The following is a 21608-nucleotide window of genomic DNA, read 5'->3' as shown; positions in this document are numbered from 1 at the left end:
ATGCTTTACAAACATATCGGTCTTCTTCTTATCTTATCCTTTTGCCTTAGATTATATGTCTCTACTCGGATCTAAAATAGATAATAAACGTATTACAAGCACCCGACACAAACTGCAAACAACACATTTTAACAGCAGGGGGAGAGCGCATCCCGCAAATGGTGTAGTTTGCTTCAGCTGACAGCAGAGGCCCAGCAGAGTGGAACAGTCTTTCCGGGCAGTCAAACAGCGAGTCTGGCGTCTTTGCCGAGAGCGAAAGACAGCCGATGATAAACTGCTAGTACATCTATATGCACCGTCTGCGTTAACAGCCCTTTGCGCTAAAACATCCAGTGCGGCCCGGTGCTGAGGATTTCAATAAGCATCTACAACGGCTAACGGGGCACAGCTAAAACAGTTAGCCGCATCCGCACACAGGTAACGTGAACTAAAGTTTTCTTCTTCCCTGTTTAATTGTTGCACGGATGTGCACATCCAGCGAAGCTTGAAGACACTGTCAACTTTAAGTGCTTTCATTGGAAGTTTTTCCTTAGCTGCCTGTAGGCTTGTTAGCTACTTAACGCTAGCTAACTACACGTCAACAGCTGCGATAGATTCACGTTAAGTCAAATTAGTGGGCAGCTCAGAGCTAACCGACTAGCGGGTAAAGCTAGGGAACGGTTTGGTTGATGCATACTTATCACTTTTATTATGTTGCAATCTCAATAAATGAAATGAATTAGCTGCATTATATATTTGGTCTGGCAAGTTTGTTTTTTTTTAATCACTTGTGAACAGCCTTGCAGCAAGTCACGTGACTGCACTTCAACAGGTAACCTTGATAAACTCGACTCTGTTCCGGGTAGTACTAGCAGCATCCACGTCGATTTCCACAATGTCATAAAGGCTATAAACCTGACGCGGTTAACATTATGTGAAAGGTGCACTTTGTTTCCGGCAGAGAGCTGAAAATCTGGAAATTATCCAACAGTTCTCTAATGTCGGAGGTAGTTGCTCCAGTATCACAGGTGACAGCTAACAGCCTGTAGACGTACCTGTAGTTTTACAGGTACGCTTTAAAATGCAAGGTAAAATTCAATCGAAATTTACCTTAGAATAAATAATAAATAGAACTGTAAAATCCTGTTGTGAGTTCTGGTTAGGGATTGGATTACACAGCTGCTCCTGAGTGTAGTTTAAAAATGGTGTCTATATGTGAGCCACTTCACTTTCCTGTTGTGCAAGTGCTTTCATCAATAACAGAACCCCAGTTTGTGCCTCTCACATGCATTCGACTCAAAGTTCAAACATGGCCATTCGATAGACACATTAATGTGCTGGAACTGTAGGACATACACCACAATTACAATTGGTCTTTACATGTGCCTGATAGGCAGACTATTCAGAGGTCTGGACTGGGGCAGATAAGGAAGTATAGTACATGGATGTGCTGTAGGCGTGGCCCAGAGTATGTATTGTGCAGCCTCAAATCCCACTACTCGTTTAAACAATGTGAATTTAAACGATTCTTACTTTGTACAAAAACATGACTTTGTATAAAGTTAGGAAACCGTTATTGTGATTCCCTGGTGTCGTATTTAATAAAAAGTAATCACTCAGTGAGATACAGATACACAAAGAAGACCATGAGAAGTCCTAAAATACCTTACAAGCAGCAGTTAACTAATTTCCCTTTGTTAGTAGGGGCACTATAAGCAGTCAGCCAGCTTCGTGGGACTTTTTCATACTTGCCTGTCTGTCTGTTTCCAGGTATGTCTGAAGTTAGTCTTGAGGCAGAGTCGGGGAAGACCTCATCCGAGGAGCCTCAGATGGATTGTGAGGAGGATGGCAAAGCAGAGGAGAGTTTGAGCAAGGAGTTAAAGCAGGAGAGCGTAGACAGCAGCAGTGTCAGGGAGGACGATGTGATGTACGACATTGACATTAACAGTGATGAAGAGAATGCAGAAAGCAGTAACAGGAAGGGACAGAAGCCGCATGATGAGGGCATTCAGAGCGAGACTTTGGCGTCTGGTCGTGTAGCCGATAGGGGACACGAGACGAAACGCAGCATTGAAACGGCTGAAACACCACAGGAAAGCGGAGATACTCACACTGAAACAAAGGTGACATTTACCTTCACTCTGAACAATCGACCTGTCCTGGCACTTCCTCTCTGCTCTCGCTCATGTTGCCATTTTGTCCTTGATTTGCTGTTGCGGTGGCGGTATTCTTCCTATATAATCAGGTTAAATATTGTTGCGGAGCTTTATTAGAAGTAATCCAAAACAAGAAACTGCGTTATTGTGTAGAGTGATTGTGTTTGTTTCCCTCTTTTTACGTTTGCTTTGTTTCATCTTCCACTTGCTTTGCAGGAGTTACAAATTAGCTGGTTTTCTCTCTGTTGGTGGTGCGCTTGGTTTTCTCACTAGTTACCAAGTGTTGCTTTGTAATGTGTTTGAGGATCATCAAAGCCTCGTGCACTCTGCTCTTTTGGCTTACAGCAAAGTGATTGCTAAGAAAAGAAATGAATTTCTGTTTATTACTTTGTATTATTGCAAATATACATGTGTTACAAAGTGCTGATTTGTCATGGTTATCCCCTGCTGGCTGGTAAGTATGAATCTATGCATATTTTGCCTTATTTAGATTAACTGTTAACTGAAGGTTAATGTGCGAATGACACAGTTTCCTCCACTTTTTTTGCTAAGTTGGGCATTCTTACATCTCTTGAGTTCTGCACATGCCGGTCACATGGTTGGCTAGAGAGATTTGGAGTCCTGACTGAACGTTCACAGGCAATCCCACATTTATTGTTTCTGGAATGTGACTCCTTAGGTTGTTGTTTTGTGTTCAGTTTCAGGCTCAGCGCCAGCATTGAATGTGGCATCCCAAGAATTTCATATCAGAAATTTTAATTGTTCTTCCCATTTTCCTTTAGTCACCCTGCATACTTTTGACGTAGACACATTTCAGGTTTTGCTTATTTATTTTTTTGGTGGTGGGGTGTTTTTGTTTGCAGTTTGAGCACAACATTGCGCAACGCTAATGTGTCACGTTCGTCTGTAGTTTGCAAGACGCCATTAGCTGACACAGCTAATTGGACAGTAAGCTTATTGTTATTATCCATCCCTCCCTCTTACATCATCTTGATCTGAATCCAGGTTACTGAACCGTAGGGAATGGCAACCTATGACATGCCATACCTTGTCCATTTGCACGCCTGACTCATTTGCAGCCAGTGGAATAACACTGTTAGCCAGTTTTTCTGCAGACTGTGGGTGTGATCATTTTTGCCTCAAGGCCCCTGATAATTTGTTGTTCTGTGAATCGTCTCTTTATGTTTTGTTTTGGGGGTTTTTGTTGGGATTTTTTGGATAAAAAGAGTCATTAATATGGATGCATGGACAGCTAGAATTTGCTGCTAAAAGCACCAATAACAGAACTAGTCAGCAAATTTATTTACACATGTTCTTGTTCTCTGTTTGTTATGGGAGATGTACCTTTTTCAGGCAAATGGTTTGAACCTGAGTGGAGCCAGTCTTACCTGCAGCTGGTAGTTGGATAAGCAGAGCAGTGCTTATCTGTGCTGCCTGCCTGCCTGCAGGTTTCCTATGGCCTTTAAGTATTAATGTGCCAATCACATGGTGCAGCCAGCAAAGCAGTGTCTTTATCGCCCATCCCATCCTGTTTTTAATGTGTTATACTGTGGATCAATAAGTGAAGCAGACGATTCTGTTTTTGATCAACTATTTTGATTTCCATTCACTCAAACACACTAAACTATTTTACATCAAGTGTTCCCCTTGAGACAAAATGTGATCAAAGCAAAATGCCAAATCTATGGCTTTGCAAAGTATTTGAAAATGGTATAAAGTGGTTTACACACCATAGCTGTTGTAAGTAAAAATGGCTCACTGCAGCTTCCAGTATATCTTATTTAGTTGCATTACAAGCTGCAGTCGAATTCACAAGTCATAATTAGAGCTGGAAGTTCTCACAGGTGATGGTATATGTTAGAGTGAAACCTGAGCCATGAAGTTCAGACAGTTGGCACTAGTCCTTTGGTTATGATTGTGTCAAAGCACAGACCTGAGGGCAGAAGGTGTGCAGAGGATGTTGGGTTCTATCATTCTCAAATGATACAAACAGAAGAAGTTTGGAAACACCAAGAGTCTTTGTAAAAATGGGTCAAAAGAAGTAATTATAGACAGAGGGCCTCAGTCGAACAGGTATCCAAGAATCCAGTCTAGTCTGTTTTGGTCCATTGTGAACGACGTTCGAATAGAGGGGGGAAAATGGTGCAGCAGTCACCGATCGAGCCTGCTGGGAGACGCATACCGGTAAGCAGATCTTAACAAGGAGAAGCAAAATCCTCTGTCCTGAGGAACCAAAGAGGGAAATATCTACCCACAATTCCTAAAGACGTGTGTGGAGAAAAACCTGACACTGACCACCACCTCATTATTACGACCCCTATGCTGAAACGTGGTGGTGGCGGCATCATGCTGTGGGAATACTTTGAAGCAACAGGCCCTTGCAGATGTATGCAGATAATGTAGTGCAAGCCTGGATTGAATTTATTTCTCAGGATCTCAGGCTGTGTTCAAAGTTTATATTTCATGAACACAATGCCCTGGTGAGAAAACACAGGAGTGGCTTTGGCTGTTGCGACCCAGCTAGAGTCCAGACCAGAATCTCTGAAGAGACCTGAAAATGGCTGTGTGTCCAAAAACACGTGCCAAGTTTGTAGGATGACTTTCAAATAGTGTTGAGGCTATAGTGGCTCCCAGATACCCTGTCATGGGATATTTCAGTGTTATATTTTTTGATAAATGTACCAAACATTCCCTTTCTTATTGTGAAGTATTGTGTGTGTGGGTTGATGAGAGGGAAAATGCTGTAGGGGTCAATATAAACTTACCGTTGTGTTCTCACAGTGAAACCACTCAGCCTGTTAAGACAGGAACCGGCTCCTCTTACCAGCTGATCTGGATACTACTTGCATTATTTAGAAAGGGGTCAAGATTCATAAATAAAATATCTTGCTCAAAGATGCAAATTCCCCTGTACTGATTATAAAAACACCTCACTTTAAATGCTTTTTTCCCCCACACACTAACATTCACAGGCCTCATAAAAGCTTCCATACAGAATGTCATAGTGATTAGGTCAGTGTCCCAGTTTTCAGGTCCACAGTGATTAGGCCATAAAAAAGTACTAAAACTAGCACAGCTGTATCTTCATCCTCCAACTGCAGGCAGATTATTATAGCTTAAACCAAAGTGATGTGGCCATAAACTGTCTCCACCCTGCGGTTTGCTCCGAGGTTGAGCTAAACAAGCCAATGTGTCACTGCATCATGATTAAGGCTACGATTTCTATTTTTCATGGCGAATAAAATGAGGACTGCCACATGATTATTGTGAGAATTGAGTTTTGTTCGATGCTTATTCCAGCTGGATAGGGTGAGCTAATGCTCACGTGGACATAGCCACAAAATTTGGGTATTGTCTGTTTAAGGCATTGCAGTGGCAGATATTAGGAGATGTGGAAGGCCACTGATGATGCATTCTATTCTGTGTAGCTTTAAGAAGTAATGTTGTGAAATAGGGGAGTGTGGAAAGCTGATGCCGGTTGTTGTTGCACAAAAACTTCATATCCTGATCGGTGCTGAAATCAATCAAAGCAACGATCTTAAATCTAATCGTAAATGAAATCTTTTCATCCTGTCTTGATAATCAGTGAAGAAAACTGTGAGAGGAGGATGGGTTGATCAGTGTCGTGGTGATGCAGCATGGTTTAGGTATGTTAATGTAGAATAGTCAAACTGACCATGTTAAGTATTTGTTGAGGTTAAATATTAAAAAAGCAGTTTAATAGTCAAATTGTTATTTATATGTCACTGAATGTGAACAAAAGTGCTTAAGTTACAGAAAAAACCCCACTAAACTTCACTTGAAACTCTTACAACTATATAACCTGCAACAACTGCTGTGTTCTTGGATCTTGGCTATGAGTACATACAATCACAAAATGAACATGCTGTTGGCCATTTAGACTATAACGCACTTGGAAGATGTTTACTTAAAATTATAAATCCAGTGAGAAATAGGGGGATTTTTTTTTTTCTTCCTATTGACTTCTGTATATTAAACTTATTTTCAACCAGATGATGAGTCGCCCCCTGCTGCCCATTTGAAGGACGCAGCTCCTCAGCACTAGCTTAATTTTAAGCCCTCGACGATGCCTCTCTTATTTACAGTCTATGATATCCAGTCCTCTTTTTTTCCTTGAGAAATAACCTGCTTCATTTAACCATCCTTATTGCAGGAGAGCACAATGGCCGAGGAGTCCCACAGAAGCACAGCGGCGGAGATCCCCGTCACCAGCAATGGAGAACTAGAGCAGAGCCCCGAGTCTGTATTCAGCAGGGTAAGAGATGAGCTTAGTTTCATTAAACCTTAAAAACTGTGCAAATATCTATGAAGAGTATGTGTCACAAAACAAGGGAAACTTGTATAAAGGGATGTATTTGCTATTTTTAACAACTGATATTTAGTTTGCCACGATTTCTAAAAAAGAGCATCAACTGTACACTTTGGAGCAGCTCTAAGTGGCAGATGTTTGAGGGTAAATTAATTTAAGGCAGTCAAGCAGTGATGTAATGGTACAGTAAAGAAAAGCACTTTCCACCAATCACATACAGACCCCAGACACATTTCTTTCTCATCAGTCTGAGAGTTGGCAGTGGTTCCAGCTGATTGCTCCTTATAGCTCACAGTCACACTGCCAAGTCTGTTCAGCTCACAGACAGTATAAAACATGGACATAGCTACCGTCATGTCACCTGCGGTTCTCTGAAGTTCTGTTTTGAAACCTCAAACGAGTGTTTTCTCAGTTACCGTCTTGGTCGCGAGACATCAGATGTGACGAGATGGGGCGGGTCTGGCAGTGAAACCACTTCGTCATTGGCTAATAACTTATGATTGACAAGCCCATGAGCGAGCAGAAAATACCCCAGCTAATCTTCTTTTTCACATATAATATGACCAAGTTTAACAATTTTATTTTTTTTTAGTCAGTGTGACACAAGAATGAGTGACTAACGAGTGAGTTCAGTAACACAGTGTTTAGAGTTTGGGAAAGAGAGCCATTTTCCCATAGACTTCTATAGGACTGGAAGTCTTTTTGCAACCACAGCTATCGCCATCTGGTGGTCTTCAGATAGAGTGCAAGTTTTTAAGCACTTCAACGTTGGCCTTTTTCCAGTCAGACAGCTGTGTTCAGATTTTTTTTTTTTTTTTAAACTGTCTATGGTGTAACCACAAGCATGTGTGGAACTTTAAAATGTTTAATCCTGATAAAATAACTTGCTGAGGCAGGAACTGATAAATTACCGGAAGGTTCTTACCTGGTTTCATCTGACTTGATTTAACTTGAATGTGAATGGAGGAATGAAATAAATATTCTTATATTACTTATTCGTAAAATGATAAAAACGTTTGATACATGTGTTCCATGCCACTTGAATCCTGCTGTGATAAATCTGCAGCGTCTACACAAGTGGCCAAGTCCTTTGTTAGTGTGTGACAAGTATTAAGCGGGATAGCCAGATATCTGGGGAGGTGCATGTCAGGTCGCACCATATGGCTTCATATACCTATAGTGTAGATCAGGGGTCTCCAGCTCCAGTCTTCGAGAGCTACTGTCCTTGACAGCTGAATCAAATGGTTGAATTACCTCTTCAGCATGCCATCAAGTTTGGCAAAGTCCTGAATGAGCCATTCACTTGATTCAGGTCTGCTGGAACAAGGATGCATCTAAAAGCTGCAGCACAGTAGCTCTTGAGGATTGGAGCTGGAGACTTGTGGTGTAGATGGTGATAGTCATGGAGGGAGTGGTCCTTTTGATTGGCTCTCGCTTTAGGAAGGCCTCAATATGTGTAATGGTGACAGGAAAACCATAACGCTCCATGTTTGTTTGTTTGTTTGTTTTTTGTTTTTTTTTTATGGTCATGGTTGCTGGTGACCACATGGTCATAACTCTCCTGAACTTAAACACAACGATTCAGTGCTGAACGAGATGAATTGATCCTAGGCACGGCTGTTCGAGCTTTCTTGAGTGTGAGGTTAATTTGTTAGGAGTGGTGAATGTTTCACAAATTGTTGCGTGCCACCCTGTGTGTCTGCACTGTTAGTGGGCAAAAATATATTACATTAAAACTTTAGATGGTATAAAAGATTTAAACAGCTTGATAAACCACAGTGGAGGTTTTCTCTCTTCTCGACCATAGCTGTATTTCAAAAGTGACTCATAAATTTAGCTTCACTAAATCAGTTGTTAATGTGCGCACCCATAAGACCTTCTTCTGATTAAGCCTTTGGGGACACCCACCAATCATCTGTAGCTTCCACGCAAAGACTTCCTGTTCTGCTTGCTTGTCAGGAAGGCAACTAAAAGATGCTTAGAGAGAGCTAAACTGTTATCAGGGGATAACTGTAGGTTTCAGACTACAGAAGGAAGCTTCCAGTCCCTAAGAAATCAAGTCCAGATATGTTTTTATGTTTGTGTCTGTCAGGTCTACTTAAACTATTTTATCTTTGTTTTGTTTCCTCCCGTAGGACTCTTATCCCAGTGGCCCAGGGGCCATAAACCTTTCAGAGACTTGTGTCACATCAAGCAACTTTGCCTCAACCACGGAGGGCATCATTGAATCAGGACCATACAAAGGTGAGCCGTACTCTCCCCAGTTTTACGCCTGTTGCTTTGTGGACCGTTTCCTCACTATTCAGAGGTTTTATGAAGCAGCATCTCTGTCAGTGTGTTGTCAGGCTTTGTCAGCTTGTTACATTATTGGATTTTATTTGCAACATTCTGAGTTTACAAACCACCCATCTGTCCATGTTCCCACTGCCCCACTTTTGTTTTTGTTTTTTTTAAATCTCTCTGAAATATAAAAGGTAGAAATTTGAATTTCTAAAGCTGGACATCTAATTGAATTTAATGAGTTTGCTGTGATCTTCACATCGTATCGCCCCGTCTGCGTTTTATCATCATGTCCTTGTTACAAATGCAAATAAAAATCTCCCCATAGTGCGTAGAGCTGCTAGAGCCCATTCACCGCCATGTTGCCATGGCTATTTTCCATGTTATTTACACTGGCTGAGGTAGGCTTTTGTTCACAAGCACGTGAGCTTGGGGGGGGGGGGGGGGCACAGGAAATAAACACCAGTGGGAGGGGAGGGGGGGGCACAGGAAATAAACACCAGTGAGAAAGTCCCCCTTATACTTGTGCTGGAAAAAAGGTAACGCACTAATGATAACTCTATCTCCCAGGGTCAGCAAGCCTGCCCGCATCTCCCGTGTCACCTGTAGCTCCCAGCTCGGCTGTTGCCAGCCGCCTGGCGCGCTCTTCCAGCGATAGTCAGGCTGAGAAAGGTACCTCGAAGCGATAGTGTATGAATCAGATGAAGCAACACCATTTTCTACGCAAAATTAACCACAATCTACTTTACCGCCTTTGGTTCTCACCAGGTCCTTACCTGCTCTTTATTCCTACAGGCTGTGCTTCGTTGCAAATCAAACCTTTCCTCTCCCTTCCTGTTTGTTGGCTCTTCAAACTTTGCCTTTGCATAAGACCGGGCTAACATAAGTAGTGTTATGCTTTGCACTGGCAATCGGTGAGCATTTAAATACCCTTTAGAGTCCTTTTACTGAGGTCTACATGTCAGAATGTCTAGATTTAACTTCTTGATACCTTTACATTTGCTTGGCTTGGAGAAAAAAACTGCCTGCAAATTTAATCTCAGTGGGTTTTCCTGCATGCAGCCTTTGTCCTCGCGTAATGTGGCACCCGGCATGTCTTTATGGAGCCTCAAAGCTGCCATCATGTTTTTGAAAGGCGGTCAGATGAGAGAAAATGGAATAAATCAAAACGTTCTTCACTGCTTTGACATTTGATTTTAAAACTATCACTTAAAGCTACTGTAGCTGACCTTTTTTTTTTACCTTCAGATGATGACCACCTTCTACAGTTTCATCAGCTCTGGAGCTCCGTATCTTTCAGCATTTCTCTAGACCCAAAACAAAATGAAGCTCCTGTCATTTACAATATTTTAATGCTGTAGAGTTAATTTCAGCTGGGCTGTTCATAGATATCACTTTGCTAAGTGAATAACTTTCAACTCTCCAGGCTCGATGACAGCACAGCCAAAGAGCGGAGCGGTGGTGCTTTCAGAAGACTTAAAGAATCCAGCGATGGAAAAACTGGACTTAGTGAGGAAGTGGAGCATCAACACATATAAAGTAAACCTCTCTTTAATTGATTTATTATTATGTCCTTTTTCTAACCTCCTGCTTCTTCTTCTTCCATTTGTAAACTGGGATGTTAGGAGAGTGATCGACATTCTGTCACTTTAGACGTTATTGTGACTCCACTCTTAAGTAGAAACTCCCAGCTGTCCCTGTTCTTATGTTTAAATTTCTGTTTCTCTATTATTTGCTTGTTTTGTTTCAACAATCCTCCTGTCCTCCACAGTGTACCCGGCAGATCCTGTCAGAAAAGCTGGGTCGCGGCTCGCGGACCGTGGACCTGGAGCTAGAGGCCCAAATCGAAGTCCTCCGTGACAACAAGAGAAAGTACCAGCATGTGATCAAGCTGGCTCAGATGCTGGCCAGTCAGCTCTCCCAGATCATGCAGACACAGAGGCAGCTGGGAGATGCCTTCGCCGACCTCAGCCTCAAGACACCGGAACTCCACGTGAGTCCCCATAAAATCTGAAAACCGCCAGACTGGATTTAATACAGTTTAAAAAAAAAAAAAAAAAAAAAAATCCTACAGAAGCTATTGGCTTGTGATCCGTCTGAGGGCTCTGAGCTTTCTTTGGGTTTTTGAGGTATGTCAAACATGAAGCCAAAATTTTCAGTGTCGTGAAGGTGGTTCTGCTTCAGAGTGTCTAGATCACCATAGCAGCTCATGCTCAACATATAACCTTGTCCAGAGGTTATGAGTTTAATTTTAAAGATGCTTTCAGTACACAAGCAGATTGGTTTTGCGTGTGTGATTTTAATTAATTTGTTTTTTTTAAATGAATATCTGCTATGAGTGAGATATAGATCATCTAGAGCCATATTTTACTGACATCACAATAAGTCCTTCTGTGACGTTACAGCAGCACAACCTGTCTATGTTGCATTGGCGCTGTAATTTGCATGTCTTCAGTGAGGCAGGAAAGCCATTAATATGTTTTTCTGCTTGCTCCTCCTATCCTGCTGCGTCTGTTTTGTATTGTTGAATCTGCAGCTTATAAAACACTGATCAGAAAACTTGATCGGCAAGATTGGATCCCATTTCACTTTGATCTGGTCTCTTTCAGAACGCTATGGGACAGCGTCAGACCTGATATGAACTGAGTAGCCTTTAATTTTCATGCCATTTTTTTGTATGAAGTTTGAAGCTCTGATGATTAGAGATCCAGTTAGAAGTAAACAGTAGCAGTGGGCAGTAAAGGTTTTCTGCAGCAGTACTGTTGCTTTCTTGAAATATTTATTTATTCATTCATTCATTTATTTATTTTCTATAGACCTTGATCAGCCATTATCCTCTTATGTCCTTTTGTGCAGAAGTACAAAAACACATCAAATGTCCGCTGCATTAGAGACTAAGTTAACAAAGAGAGGTTTTATTCTTTTAGGTCATATTTGTTGTTTTACTTTCTAGTATTTAGAGGAATCTTATGTGACAGCATGCACACATTAGTTAACCTCCTAAGACCCAAACTCTTCCACGGCATGCATTTTTAGTTTCTCTTCGATATTTGGGCATATTGGGACCAGATGAAAGTAAAAACAAAGAATTACCAGGTTTTTTTTTTTTTGGTTTTTTTTTTAAACCTATATTTTTGTTTCTAAGAAAAATGAGAGCCACATGTGAGGATATTTGTTTAAAATTTCGATAGAACAGTAGCAGTATAATGTCCTCATAAGTGGATATCAGGTGCTTGTAGAGCAAAATTGAGTATTTTGGTCTAAATAACCCAAAATGTGATGTCCAAATATGTGGATGCCAGGTCCTAGGACATAGGTGTCAAACTCTGGCCCGCGGGCCAAATTTGGGCAGCCTAATTACATTTGGCCCGCGAAGCCATACCAAATTACTATTAGAGCTGGCCTACTGGTATTATACAGCTAATATATATATTGTTTAGTATTAAGCTTTGCTTGTTCCATATTCAGGTTTTCAGCAAAAAGTGTTTGAGTCCATAAGAAAAGATTCATTCTTATATCTGGAGGAATAAATATATTTCAATAAATATTAACATTATCCCGCGACTTTGTTCCAGTTTTGAATTTTGGCCCACTGTGTATTTGAGTTTGACACCCCTGTCCTGGGAGGTTAAGAGTTGTCCACCATTATTAGATGTGATACACTGGTTGCTAGGGAACAATGTGTATTCCCTCGACTGAAACCAGTGCTTCTTTTTTCAGGTTGCTTTCAGTCACTGGTTGAAATCGGTAGCAAAGAAGTTGGTTGTTTGCCAGCAGTTTGCCACAGCTGAATTTAGCTTTTACCCCTCAGCCCTAAAAGGCTGAGGGTTATTGCCGCACCGCCGCGTGGGCGGCGTGGAAACCTAAGTTGGTGAATGCGTGAAGCTTGTTGTATTTAGTTATGGTGGTGATAATTCATCTTTAGAGGCTGCAGTTTGGGGTCATTTGAAAAAAGTGAAATCAGAGCTCTTTATTGCATTGTGTAATGCTGAACTTTAATTAAGTTAATTGAACTTTCACGATGCCTTAAGTCTGCATTTTTCAAAATAAGTTTGTGTGTTAGTCAATTAAATTTGTGGAAGGTCACAGCTTAAACCCGTGTGTTTTAAATTTTAATTTGGTGCAATAAACACAAATAATTGTGCCTGTTCTTTTCAGGAGGAGTTTGGATACAACGCTGAAACCCAAAAGCTGTTGTCCAAAAACGGAGAGACGCTGCTGGCTGCCATCAACTTCTTCATCTCCAGTGTGAACACGCTCGTGGACAAAACAATCGAAGACACCATGATCAATATCAAACAGTATGAAGCTGCAAGGTAATGTGCACACAGGCTTAGTTCTACTTCTGCACCAAACAGACTTTTATTTAATTGTGAGACACAAGGCTTTGGCTGGATGCCCACGGAAACGTCTTTCTCTAAAGTTCAGACATATAAGTTGTTGTGTTTAATTTGATGAATTACCATTTTAATTAAATTGGACAGTTTTAACTGTGGACAAATTGAATTGTGTTTAAGCTGCTGCCGGAGATTCAGGTTGTTGAGGTTGCGGAAAAACAGACTCAAGGACAGCTTTTACATCAGGGCAATATTTAATAATAAATTTACGATGCACTAATGTAAAACTTTTTTTTTTTTTTTTTTTTTTTGGTACAAAAATTATTGTTGATTCAGTTGACGCAGTTTGCGTTTTTCTGATGTGGTTTATATATTTAAACACTCCTAGGGTTGAGTATGATGCATACCGTACAGATCTGGAGGAGCTGAATCTGGGGCCGCGTGACGCCAACACCGTGCCGAAGATCGAGGTGTCTCAGCAGCAGTTCCAGACCTACCGCGAGAAATACGAGAGGATGCGAAACGACGTCTCCGTTAAGCTGAAGTTCCTGGAGGAGAACAAGGTTGGTTAGGTGCTAGCTCGCTCTACATATCACTGCCCACGTGTTAACTTTCAGCTAATTGTGTCGCTTTTTTGCTCCTGTTGTCTCAGGTGAAAGTTCTGCATAATCAGCTCATCCTGTTCCACAATGCCATCGCTGCATACTATGCTGGAAATCAACAGCAGCTGGAACAGACACTCAAGCAGTTCCACATCAAGTTGAAAATGCCAGGCGAGGACAGTCCATCTTGGCTGGAAGAGCACTAATCATTCCTTTTCGGCTCCATTTGACAGGACATGTCAAATTTACAGAGAAACTACAGGAGCTTTCTTCCCTCTTTAATGCTATTCTCGCTGCTTTTCGAACTTTGAGAACTGTAAATGAAAATAATGCAAAAACGAAAAAAAAAAAACCTCCCACATTCCATTTGTCTTTGTTAAATCGTTTTCCTTCTTCTTGGTTATTTCACATCATTGAAACACGCACTTTTGCACTGTTTGACAGATGTGTCAAACAGATGTTGCTGCAGTAAACGCGTTTGGAAACTCTACATGGCCTTTTGTATTCCAGCGTATGATTGTTGTATCCCAGCACAGTGGACATGTTGGCTTTGTAAAGTGGGGCAGCTATGGGATCAAAACAACTGCCGTTTTACTCACATTCTTTATACTGCTCTTATCAGCCGATGAATGCTTTGCAAAAGATAAGCAGGAAGCTTTTTTTTTTTTTTTTAAATGCAAATCCTTTAATGAATTGATCAATTTTACTCACAAACTCTGATTAAAGTGGTAGTTTGATATTTTGGGAATTTGCTTTCTTGCCGAGGCTCATGTAAGATCTGCTCTGTCCTCTCAGTTTAAAGCCAGCAGCCGGTTAGCTTAGGATAAAAACTAGACACGAGGGTAGCTTTACTCTTTCCACCGGTTAGAAAGGAACCTGCCTCCTAATACCTCTAAAGTTCATGAATACAGAAAGCCAAAGTGTATGAAATCAAGGTGTGCTTGTGCAGAGGTAAAACCAGGCAGCCATGTTTCTGATTGTGAATTTTATGCTAAGCTACTGTAACTGACTTCTTCCTCTGGATGAGCTAGATGGCTGTCCATCCCCACATTTGTGCAAAAGGTTTTCCCAAATGTTTGAAACACTCCGTGCAAAGAGATGGCAGTTCAGATGACCTTTACACAATCCCTCTGTTTTTAGGACTTCTGGGGGTTTTATTGTTGTTTTGTCTACATTTAGGGCTCGCGGTTGAATGGGTAAAAGTGTTGATAAAATGAAGGATCAGCCTTATGTGAATAGATGTGCCTTGATTTCTTGAATTGGTTCTCCTCAAATCCATGCTGTCTGGTCTTCTTGTTAAAAGCAGGTGCGCTCGCTACCAGTGTTCAGAGAATGGAGCAAACGAGCACCTTCCACCCTCTGAGATGGATCCTGTACAATTTTACACGTTTAAACGCAGCACAAATAAAAGGAAAACTCCAGTACCTTAGTGAAGACGTGCTGTTCTCAAACATACTTATCCATATTGCACACGTGCACATTTCTGAAATTGAGATCAAAAACTTGTTAGAAGTGTGTGACATGTACGTTTTAAACCAAAATGCAATTAACTTGAGAGATATTGTCTTTTGTAAATTTAAACACCAGCATTTTTTTGCATAGGCTGCGTACGGTTTCCTTCGATGGGCTGTGCGAAAGTATGATTATTCCAAAGGGGACGTTCTGTCTGCTAGTGTGGTCCTCACTTTGTGGATTTGTACTTCTCCTGTGGCTCGCTATAGCAGTGTGAGAGCGTGAATCTTGTACAACAATCTGTTCCTTAAAATAGATGGCTATATATTTTTAATCTCTATTTGATTTTTAGTATGACAAAAATGCTGCCCTTTGGCGTTGTTTTCCTAAAGACCTGCATAATGGTGTGCTACTGTGGTAGCACCGTGTCACAGTGGGCATCTACCTTTGTAATAATGAAACATTAACAAATGTTGAGTTAAAAGGATTCTGAATGTTGTGTAACCTTTTTTTGGGGGGGGGGAAATAAAACATTTTTAAAAAAAGTGTCTCCAGAGTTCAGTGTTGGTGCTGTAATTGGGGGTAATGGTAGTAGCTTGTATAGAAAGTCACCACCAGGGGCCAACAAAGAAAAGCAGGCTACTTTTGACCTGCCGGTGAAAATATATCCTTACGGGTTATTTATGCTTTTCTTTTTTTTCCCCCCCACCTTTCCTTTTCACACAGGCTGCTGTGATACATCAGTCTGCAGCCTGCTGCATTCTGACATATGGATTCAGATTGATGTAGTTTACCCAGCAGTTCTAGAGCGTGGAGCCATTTCACTGGGGCTTGTCTGCGTTTACTTAACTCCATGTGCTTTCAGATCCCTCTGTAGGTTTTCACAATGATGAGCCCACCACACCCACAATTATACATTTGGCAGGATCCGGTTAATCCTCGGGGAAACGCTTTGAGGATGTTCATCACAAAATCAGTGACATGTTTTATCTGCAGGCACAAATGAGGCCTTTCAGTGTCCCATGCCAACAAATGAAGTCTTGGAAATGTTTTCCATTGCTGGGGGGGGGGGGAAGGAATCTCATTCACGTTTTTGACTTTCACAAAGTAGGAACTAATTAATCATTTTAAAATGCATTTTACATAAAAAAAATTTTTAGCTAAACAAAATCTTGGTATTTTGAGAGCATTTGAAATGTGAAACTGTTAAAATAATTGGGAAATTCCTTTAGATTGAATTAAATGGAATAGTGCAGAAGATTCTGGGTTTCAGCTGAGGCCTGACTGTGTGAAGTTTCCACATTCTCCTCGAGTCTGTGTGAGCTCCCGCAGTCTAAACACGCATGTCACATCCACCATAGGGGTGGCTATGACATGCACATCTTACCTATGACTACTGGGACAGGGTCGGGTTGGATGGAAGTTAAATAATGTTGTAATTGTTTGATATCAGATTTATCAAAATATCACCCCCCCCCCCCCACCCCACCCCCCAAAAAAAGAATCTAAATTCAATAACTTATAACAAATTTACAAATTTTAATGTGCCTGCCTCTTTCCACAAATACATAGTCCCATACTAATGAAGTATCTACATTAAAGCGCAGGACCTATCGGTGACGTAACGAAGCTAGTAAAATGTTGTGTGGTTCCAACGGTAGCTACGTTTAATTTTACTGAGCGTTATAATAACAGCGTGTCACACAACCTTTGTTTACAGTTTGCAAACTTAAGGAGTTAGGGAATGGCAGGCAGTGGATCAAACCACTGTGAGGTACATATGGGGGAGTCCGCCTTTAAAGAAACTTACACCCCCACCACCACTTCTGAAACACCTGAAATGGGAACCGCTTGTTTAGTAGCTGAAATAACAAATAATTAATGAAGCAAAAAAAAAAAAAAAACAAATTGATTGAAATTGAAATGATTAGCTTATTTCTGAAAAGTTTAAGTTAGGTTTCTCAAAATTTCGACTTGCTAAAATAACGCCGATTTTTTTTTTAGGGTAAACTAGCAACATGTTAATTTTTCAAGTTTTTCTTTAGAGAAGATGTGTTGTGTGAAGTGTCTAAAGCAGGGGTCGGCAACCCGAGGCACGCGTGCCACAGTTGACACCCGAAGGGTGGACTGGCCATCGGGCATACCGGGCATTTGGTCTGTGGCCTGATGATTTTTATTTATTTATTTTTTGTAACCGTATAAACAATGAAAGTGGTGGATTGGCCAGATGCTGGTCGGTGTGTAAAAAACTAACTCAGTTGTTTGGTGGTGGCTATGGCGGAGCTTCCACAGATTCAGTAACATTAATAAGTGGTGGAGGCCAGCAGGTGGATGAGAGAAAGGGGAGGCAAGAGGAGAGACCCGAGGCGGCCCCGGTCCGAGTGTCAGGTGAACTGAACTTCAGGTAAGAAGTTATGACCTGCAGTCTATCTGGGTCAGATATAAACCAAGTTTAGGTGGAGTTTATTTTCGTTATGCTGACTTTTTACAGTCAGTTACAATAACTCGTACTGCCTGAGCTAGCATGACAGAGTTTCTATACAGCTGGGTTTGTGCTTTGATGTTACTGATAGTGAACTTTATTTTATTCATAAGGTTAGTAGAGTTGCCAACCGTCAGTAAATTACCTAAATTACGTGTTTGGTGTTGAGCTGAGAAGGGACACAGTTTGTCCCGTACTTCAGCTAGAATGGAAAAAGACACAAAGGTGGATTTATTCTGTTACTCCGCACAGCTGCCTCTTCTTCTCTCATTCTCTCCCCTCTCTCTGCTGTTGCTACTTCAATCATGAAACTGATCAATGATCAGCTGATCGGCTTTTCTCTCTTGTTTGTTTATCGCCTACTTTGCGCCAAAAAGAGGAAACCGCCGGATGTCGCGCTAAACAACAGCAGCACGTTTAAGTTTGATCAGGTGTTGTTAGAATTTAGCTGATGTTTGCTGGAGCCACAGCTGTAAAACCTGCTGGTCATGATGTCGGTTTGGTTATCTGGTGAGAGGGAAACATGAAGATGAAACCAGGAGATGTCCTTACTGGATCATCAGAGCTGAACAGGTGATGGAGAAACAGGTTTACCTTTTAGGTGACATGAATGAGTTGAAGGGTTGGGTTGAATATTAACAAACATGCCATATTGGCCCAGTTTATTTCTCTTATCATTGTTGTGAGGAGACCATAAATAGCATTTGTATTTTCTGTTGTACAGTTCATTTGCTGTCATGGAGTTCTTGTTATGGATAAAAAGTGTATTTTTTTGTTTCAAAACAGCTGATAACTATTCGCTGATAGCTGCCAACATCTGCAAACAAATATAATTCTATAAAGTGGTTCTATATATTGCGTAACTGTTCATATAGAGCGTTATTAAATTTATTGCTAAAGCAATCATATGGCACACTGACTTCTGAGGAAATTTTAAATGGCACTCGTCATCAGAAAGGTTGCCTACCCCTGGTTTAAAGTATTCATAGTGTAAATACAAAAAACAAAAACAAATAAATCATAGGCAGCTAAATAACAAAAGGTTTGAATTAAAGATAGTGTTACAGGTGTGCAGATTGATCCAAATGTTGACAGTATCGATACCAACTTTGGTTTTAAACATGAACTATGAAAAATGTCTCTACCGTTTTTTGTTGACTGTCATGTCTATTTTATTTAAATAACACGCTAAAAACAGAAGCTGAGCCAGAGTTTAGAGACAGGCACTTTTACACTCCAGGTCTCCCCCCGAAAAAAGAAGAAAAAAACACGTTTCAAAATACACCAAAAACTGAAACGTGGTTTTTTTGTGTTAACTAATTATTTTTATAGGTATATATCACCACTGGTGATTTTGTGGTCATTAAAACGTGTTCAGGGTTTACAAATTAATGATGAATCATGACACACAGATCTCCCCTACATAAGCTGCCTTTATAGGTTAAAAGTATCAGCAACACTGATCCTGGCTTTACTTACACGTAAATAAGAATAACACAGCGCCAAACGCGGGGAGGTTTAATGTTGCATAAATACATGTTACGCTCCACCTGTGCTCACGCCTAATTATACATACCCACTTATACCCAGCTCCTCACCTAGCCCACCTTCAGCGCTGTTTTCCGCCTTGTGATTGCACCAGTGCTCACACGCTAGCGCGCGCGAGGAGGGTGAGCGGCACGTGCATGCGCCCGTTCCACCTGGCCCAATCACGTACGAGGAAGCTGAGAGCAGCGCTACAGTCTGCCGCCGCTGCCGTGGAGCCTCGCATTGACCCGCAGCTCGGCCAGCAGCTCACCTGACAGGGCTGACAGCCCGAGAAGACCACGCAAGATTTTCTCCTCTGAAAAGTATCTTTCGCTAACACCAACGGCGTCGGAGCCCTGTCGTCCGTCCGGTGAGTCAAGCGGGACGGTAACCGCCGCATCATCACGCTCTGTGTGTGTATATGTTATGTGTTTGTGAATGTGCGGTGTGTAACTCAGGTGTGGAGAGTCGTTGCACCGTGAGGAAGCATTTTAGTGAGGCGATGAGCGTTTAACCTTCCTGCTCTTTTGTGGGGGTTTTCTCTGAGGTGACAGTCGAGGTGTTCTGCAATGCAGTCCACGTCCAAAATTACATCATTTTGGTGATTTGGTGTAGTTCAAGCCCTGAATCTGTTGCTTTGCTGTGCATAAACGTCATGACTGTGTATCTCAGTATTTCTCTGTAGGACTTGACAGCATCAGTTTAAAATAAATAAATAAATAAAAAATACTTAGAAATGCTTGCTACATTACATTTCATTTTTCCTCCTTAAAGAAAAGTAGTTAAAGTTCTCCATTTAAACTATTTGAAAAGTTTCTTTATACAAGAGTGTAAAATACTCATGATTTTTAATTAAAATCAGGAAGTAACCTATCACAAAATTAAAATGTAAACAAATATGATTAGTGTGTAGTGCTCCTTTGGGGCTTTTGCATTTCCTGAAACTTTGTGCCAAAGTACAAATATATTGATTATAGCTTATATGCATATAGAGTGTGTTACTACTGGAGTAAAAACAAGTGTTTCACCAGCACAAGCTAATCCAACATGTAAGTCAGTGCTGGTTTTGTCTCAGCCCCTGCTTTCCTTGGCTTTTGTACACTGCTATCCATGCCCAGATGAGTTAGTGGAGTCCATTCAAGTGCTGGGAACAATACCCTTCAGAGGGGGGGGGGGTGTCTCCTTGGGTCAGGTCAAGGGGGGGTGGGTCGCCCCCCGGGTTGCTGTGGAGGCAGAGAGTAACATGGAAAACTCAATGCTCTGACGTCAGCCCGAGGAGGAAGATATTTAAGGGGGTTTGATTTATTTGTGTGGGAGCAGGAGAGGGGGCTGAATAGTTGGTGGCAACTCGGGTCCCAAACATGCCCAAATCTGTCAGCTGTGAGCTGTCTAATACAGGAAAAGAGCTCAAAATGAAATTAAAGGCAAGGAAGAGTGCCACGCCTTTCACAGTGCGCCTCTAAGTGTTCAGAATGGGTAATGTCAGCCGTATGCATGTGTACCTGTGGGTAGTCTTTCCCAGGTATTAAAATGTATCCTAATGAAGCCAGCTCAAGTGTCTTGGTGCCCCTGGGTAAACACTTTCCTCACTGCAGTGTAAACATGTTTGCATTCCCTTCATGTTAAAACCTACTGTTGTCTCTATGGTGACCTGAACACCTGCTTTATTCTCACTCAGGATGTGTTGGTTAAGGCCTAGTTTCCTCCAAAATCATACACAAAATAATGTGATTAATGCTTAAGCTTCTGTGGCAGTCAGTGAAGCCAAGCGGTGCAGCGAGATTTGCTTAAAGCCGATCTTGGCACAAGCCTCATATTGCTGAAGCAACAACTGGAGCCCAGAGCCAGCGAAGATAGACAGGCGGTTGCCTGCTGCAGGCCAGACACTGAACACCTGTTAACAAAAGAACAAACGCGAGATGAATAAAGCTCTTCTCGCTTTTTTTTTTTTTTTTTTTTTTTTTTTATAAATCTGCAGCCTCACAGACGGTGTATCCCGTGCCATCTCATCCCTCCATTAGTGTCACTATCCCGCCTGAGTAGGTTTTGGTTTCACCTGGGTTTCTCTTCCCTCTGTATTTTTTATTAGGTTAGATTCGGGGCTTGTTTTGTGATAGGATGTGTATTGTTGTTCTGGAAAATTCCCTCTGAAGAAGCTTTGGCCATGCTTTGTCATCATTAAGGCTTTATTTTCTAGTAAAAATACAAATCCTACAAAGTACTACAGAACTAAAATACTGTGGTGTACATGGTGTTTTCTGAGCCTTCAGGGATGACATAAGCACGATCAGCATGATACAGTAAAGGCAGTGAGTTTGTGTTATATTTAACAAAACAACACCCATTTTTCTGTTAGCTCTGACCAGCTGACAAACTGTCTGTTCTGTTTGTAAAGAAATCATTGCATCTACATTGCCATTTATTGCAAAACTAACAGAAAAACAGAAATTAAATACTTGCATG

General features: G+C 41.3%; 1 protein-coding gene across 2 annotated transcripts; it reads left to right on the top strand.

Annotated features, from left to right (window-relative positions):
• Positions 1–190: 190 nt before the first annotated feature.
• arfip1 (ADP-ribosylation factor interacting protein 1 (arfaptin 1)) lies at positions 191–14330 on the top strand. Of its 2 annotated transcripts, XM_085355756.1 has the most exons (10): positions 191–417; positions 1750–2102; positions 6310–6411; positions 8601–8709; positions 9316–9417; positions 10172–10284; positions 10517–10738; positions 12904–13061; positions 13471–13645; positions 13735–14330. In XM_085355756.1, exons 2-10 carry the CDS (start codon positions 1752–1754, stop codon positions 13888–13890), a joined length of 1488 nt encoding a protein of 495 aa, XP_085211882.1. In that variant the 5' UTR covers positions 191–417; positions 1750–1751; the 3' UTR covers positions 13891–14330. The 2 variants fall into 2 exon arrangements, with proteins under 2 accessions (XP_085211882.1, XP_085211883.1); XM_085355757.1 differs by lacking the exon at positions 1750–2102.
• The last annotated feature ends 7278 nt before the right edge of the window (positions 14331–21608 follow it).

Source organism: Diplotaxodon limnothrissa, linkage group LG6 (genome assembly GCF_057381915.1).
Source record: "Diplotaxodon limnothrissa isolate DT_005_m linkage group LG6, D_limnothrissa_male_GT1.1, whole genome shotgun sequence".
Taxonomy (NCBI): Eukaryota; Metazoa; Chordata; class Actinopteri; order Cichliformes; family Cichlidae; genus Diplotaxodon; species Diplotaxodon limnothrissa.
The sequence above is the reverse complement of the archived record's forward strand: the minus strand, read 5'-3'. Positions and strand labels throughout refer to the sequence as shown.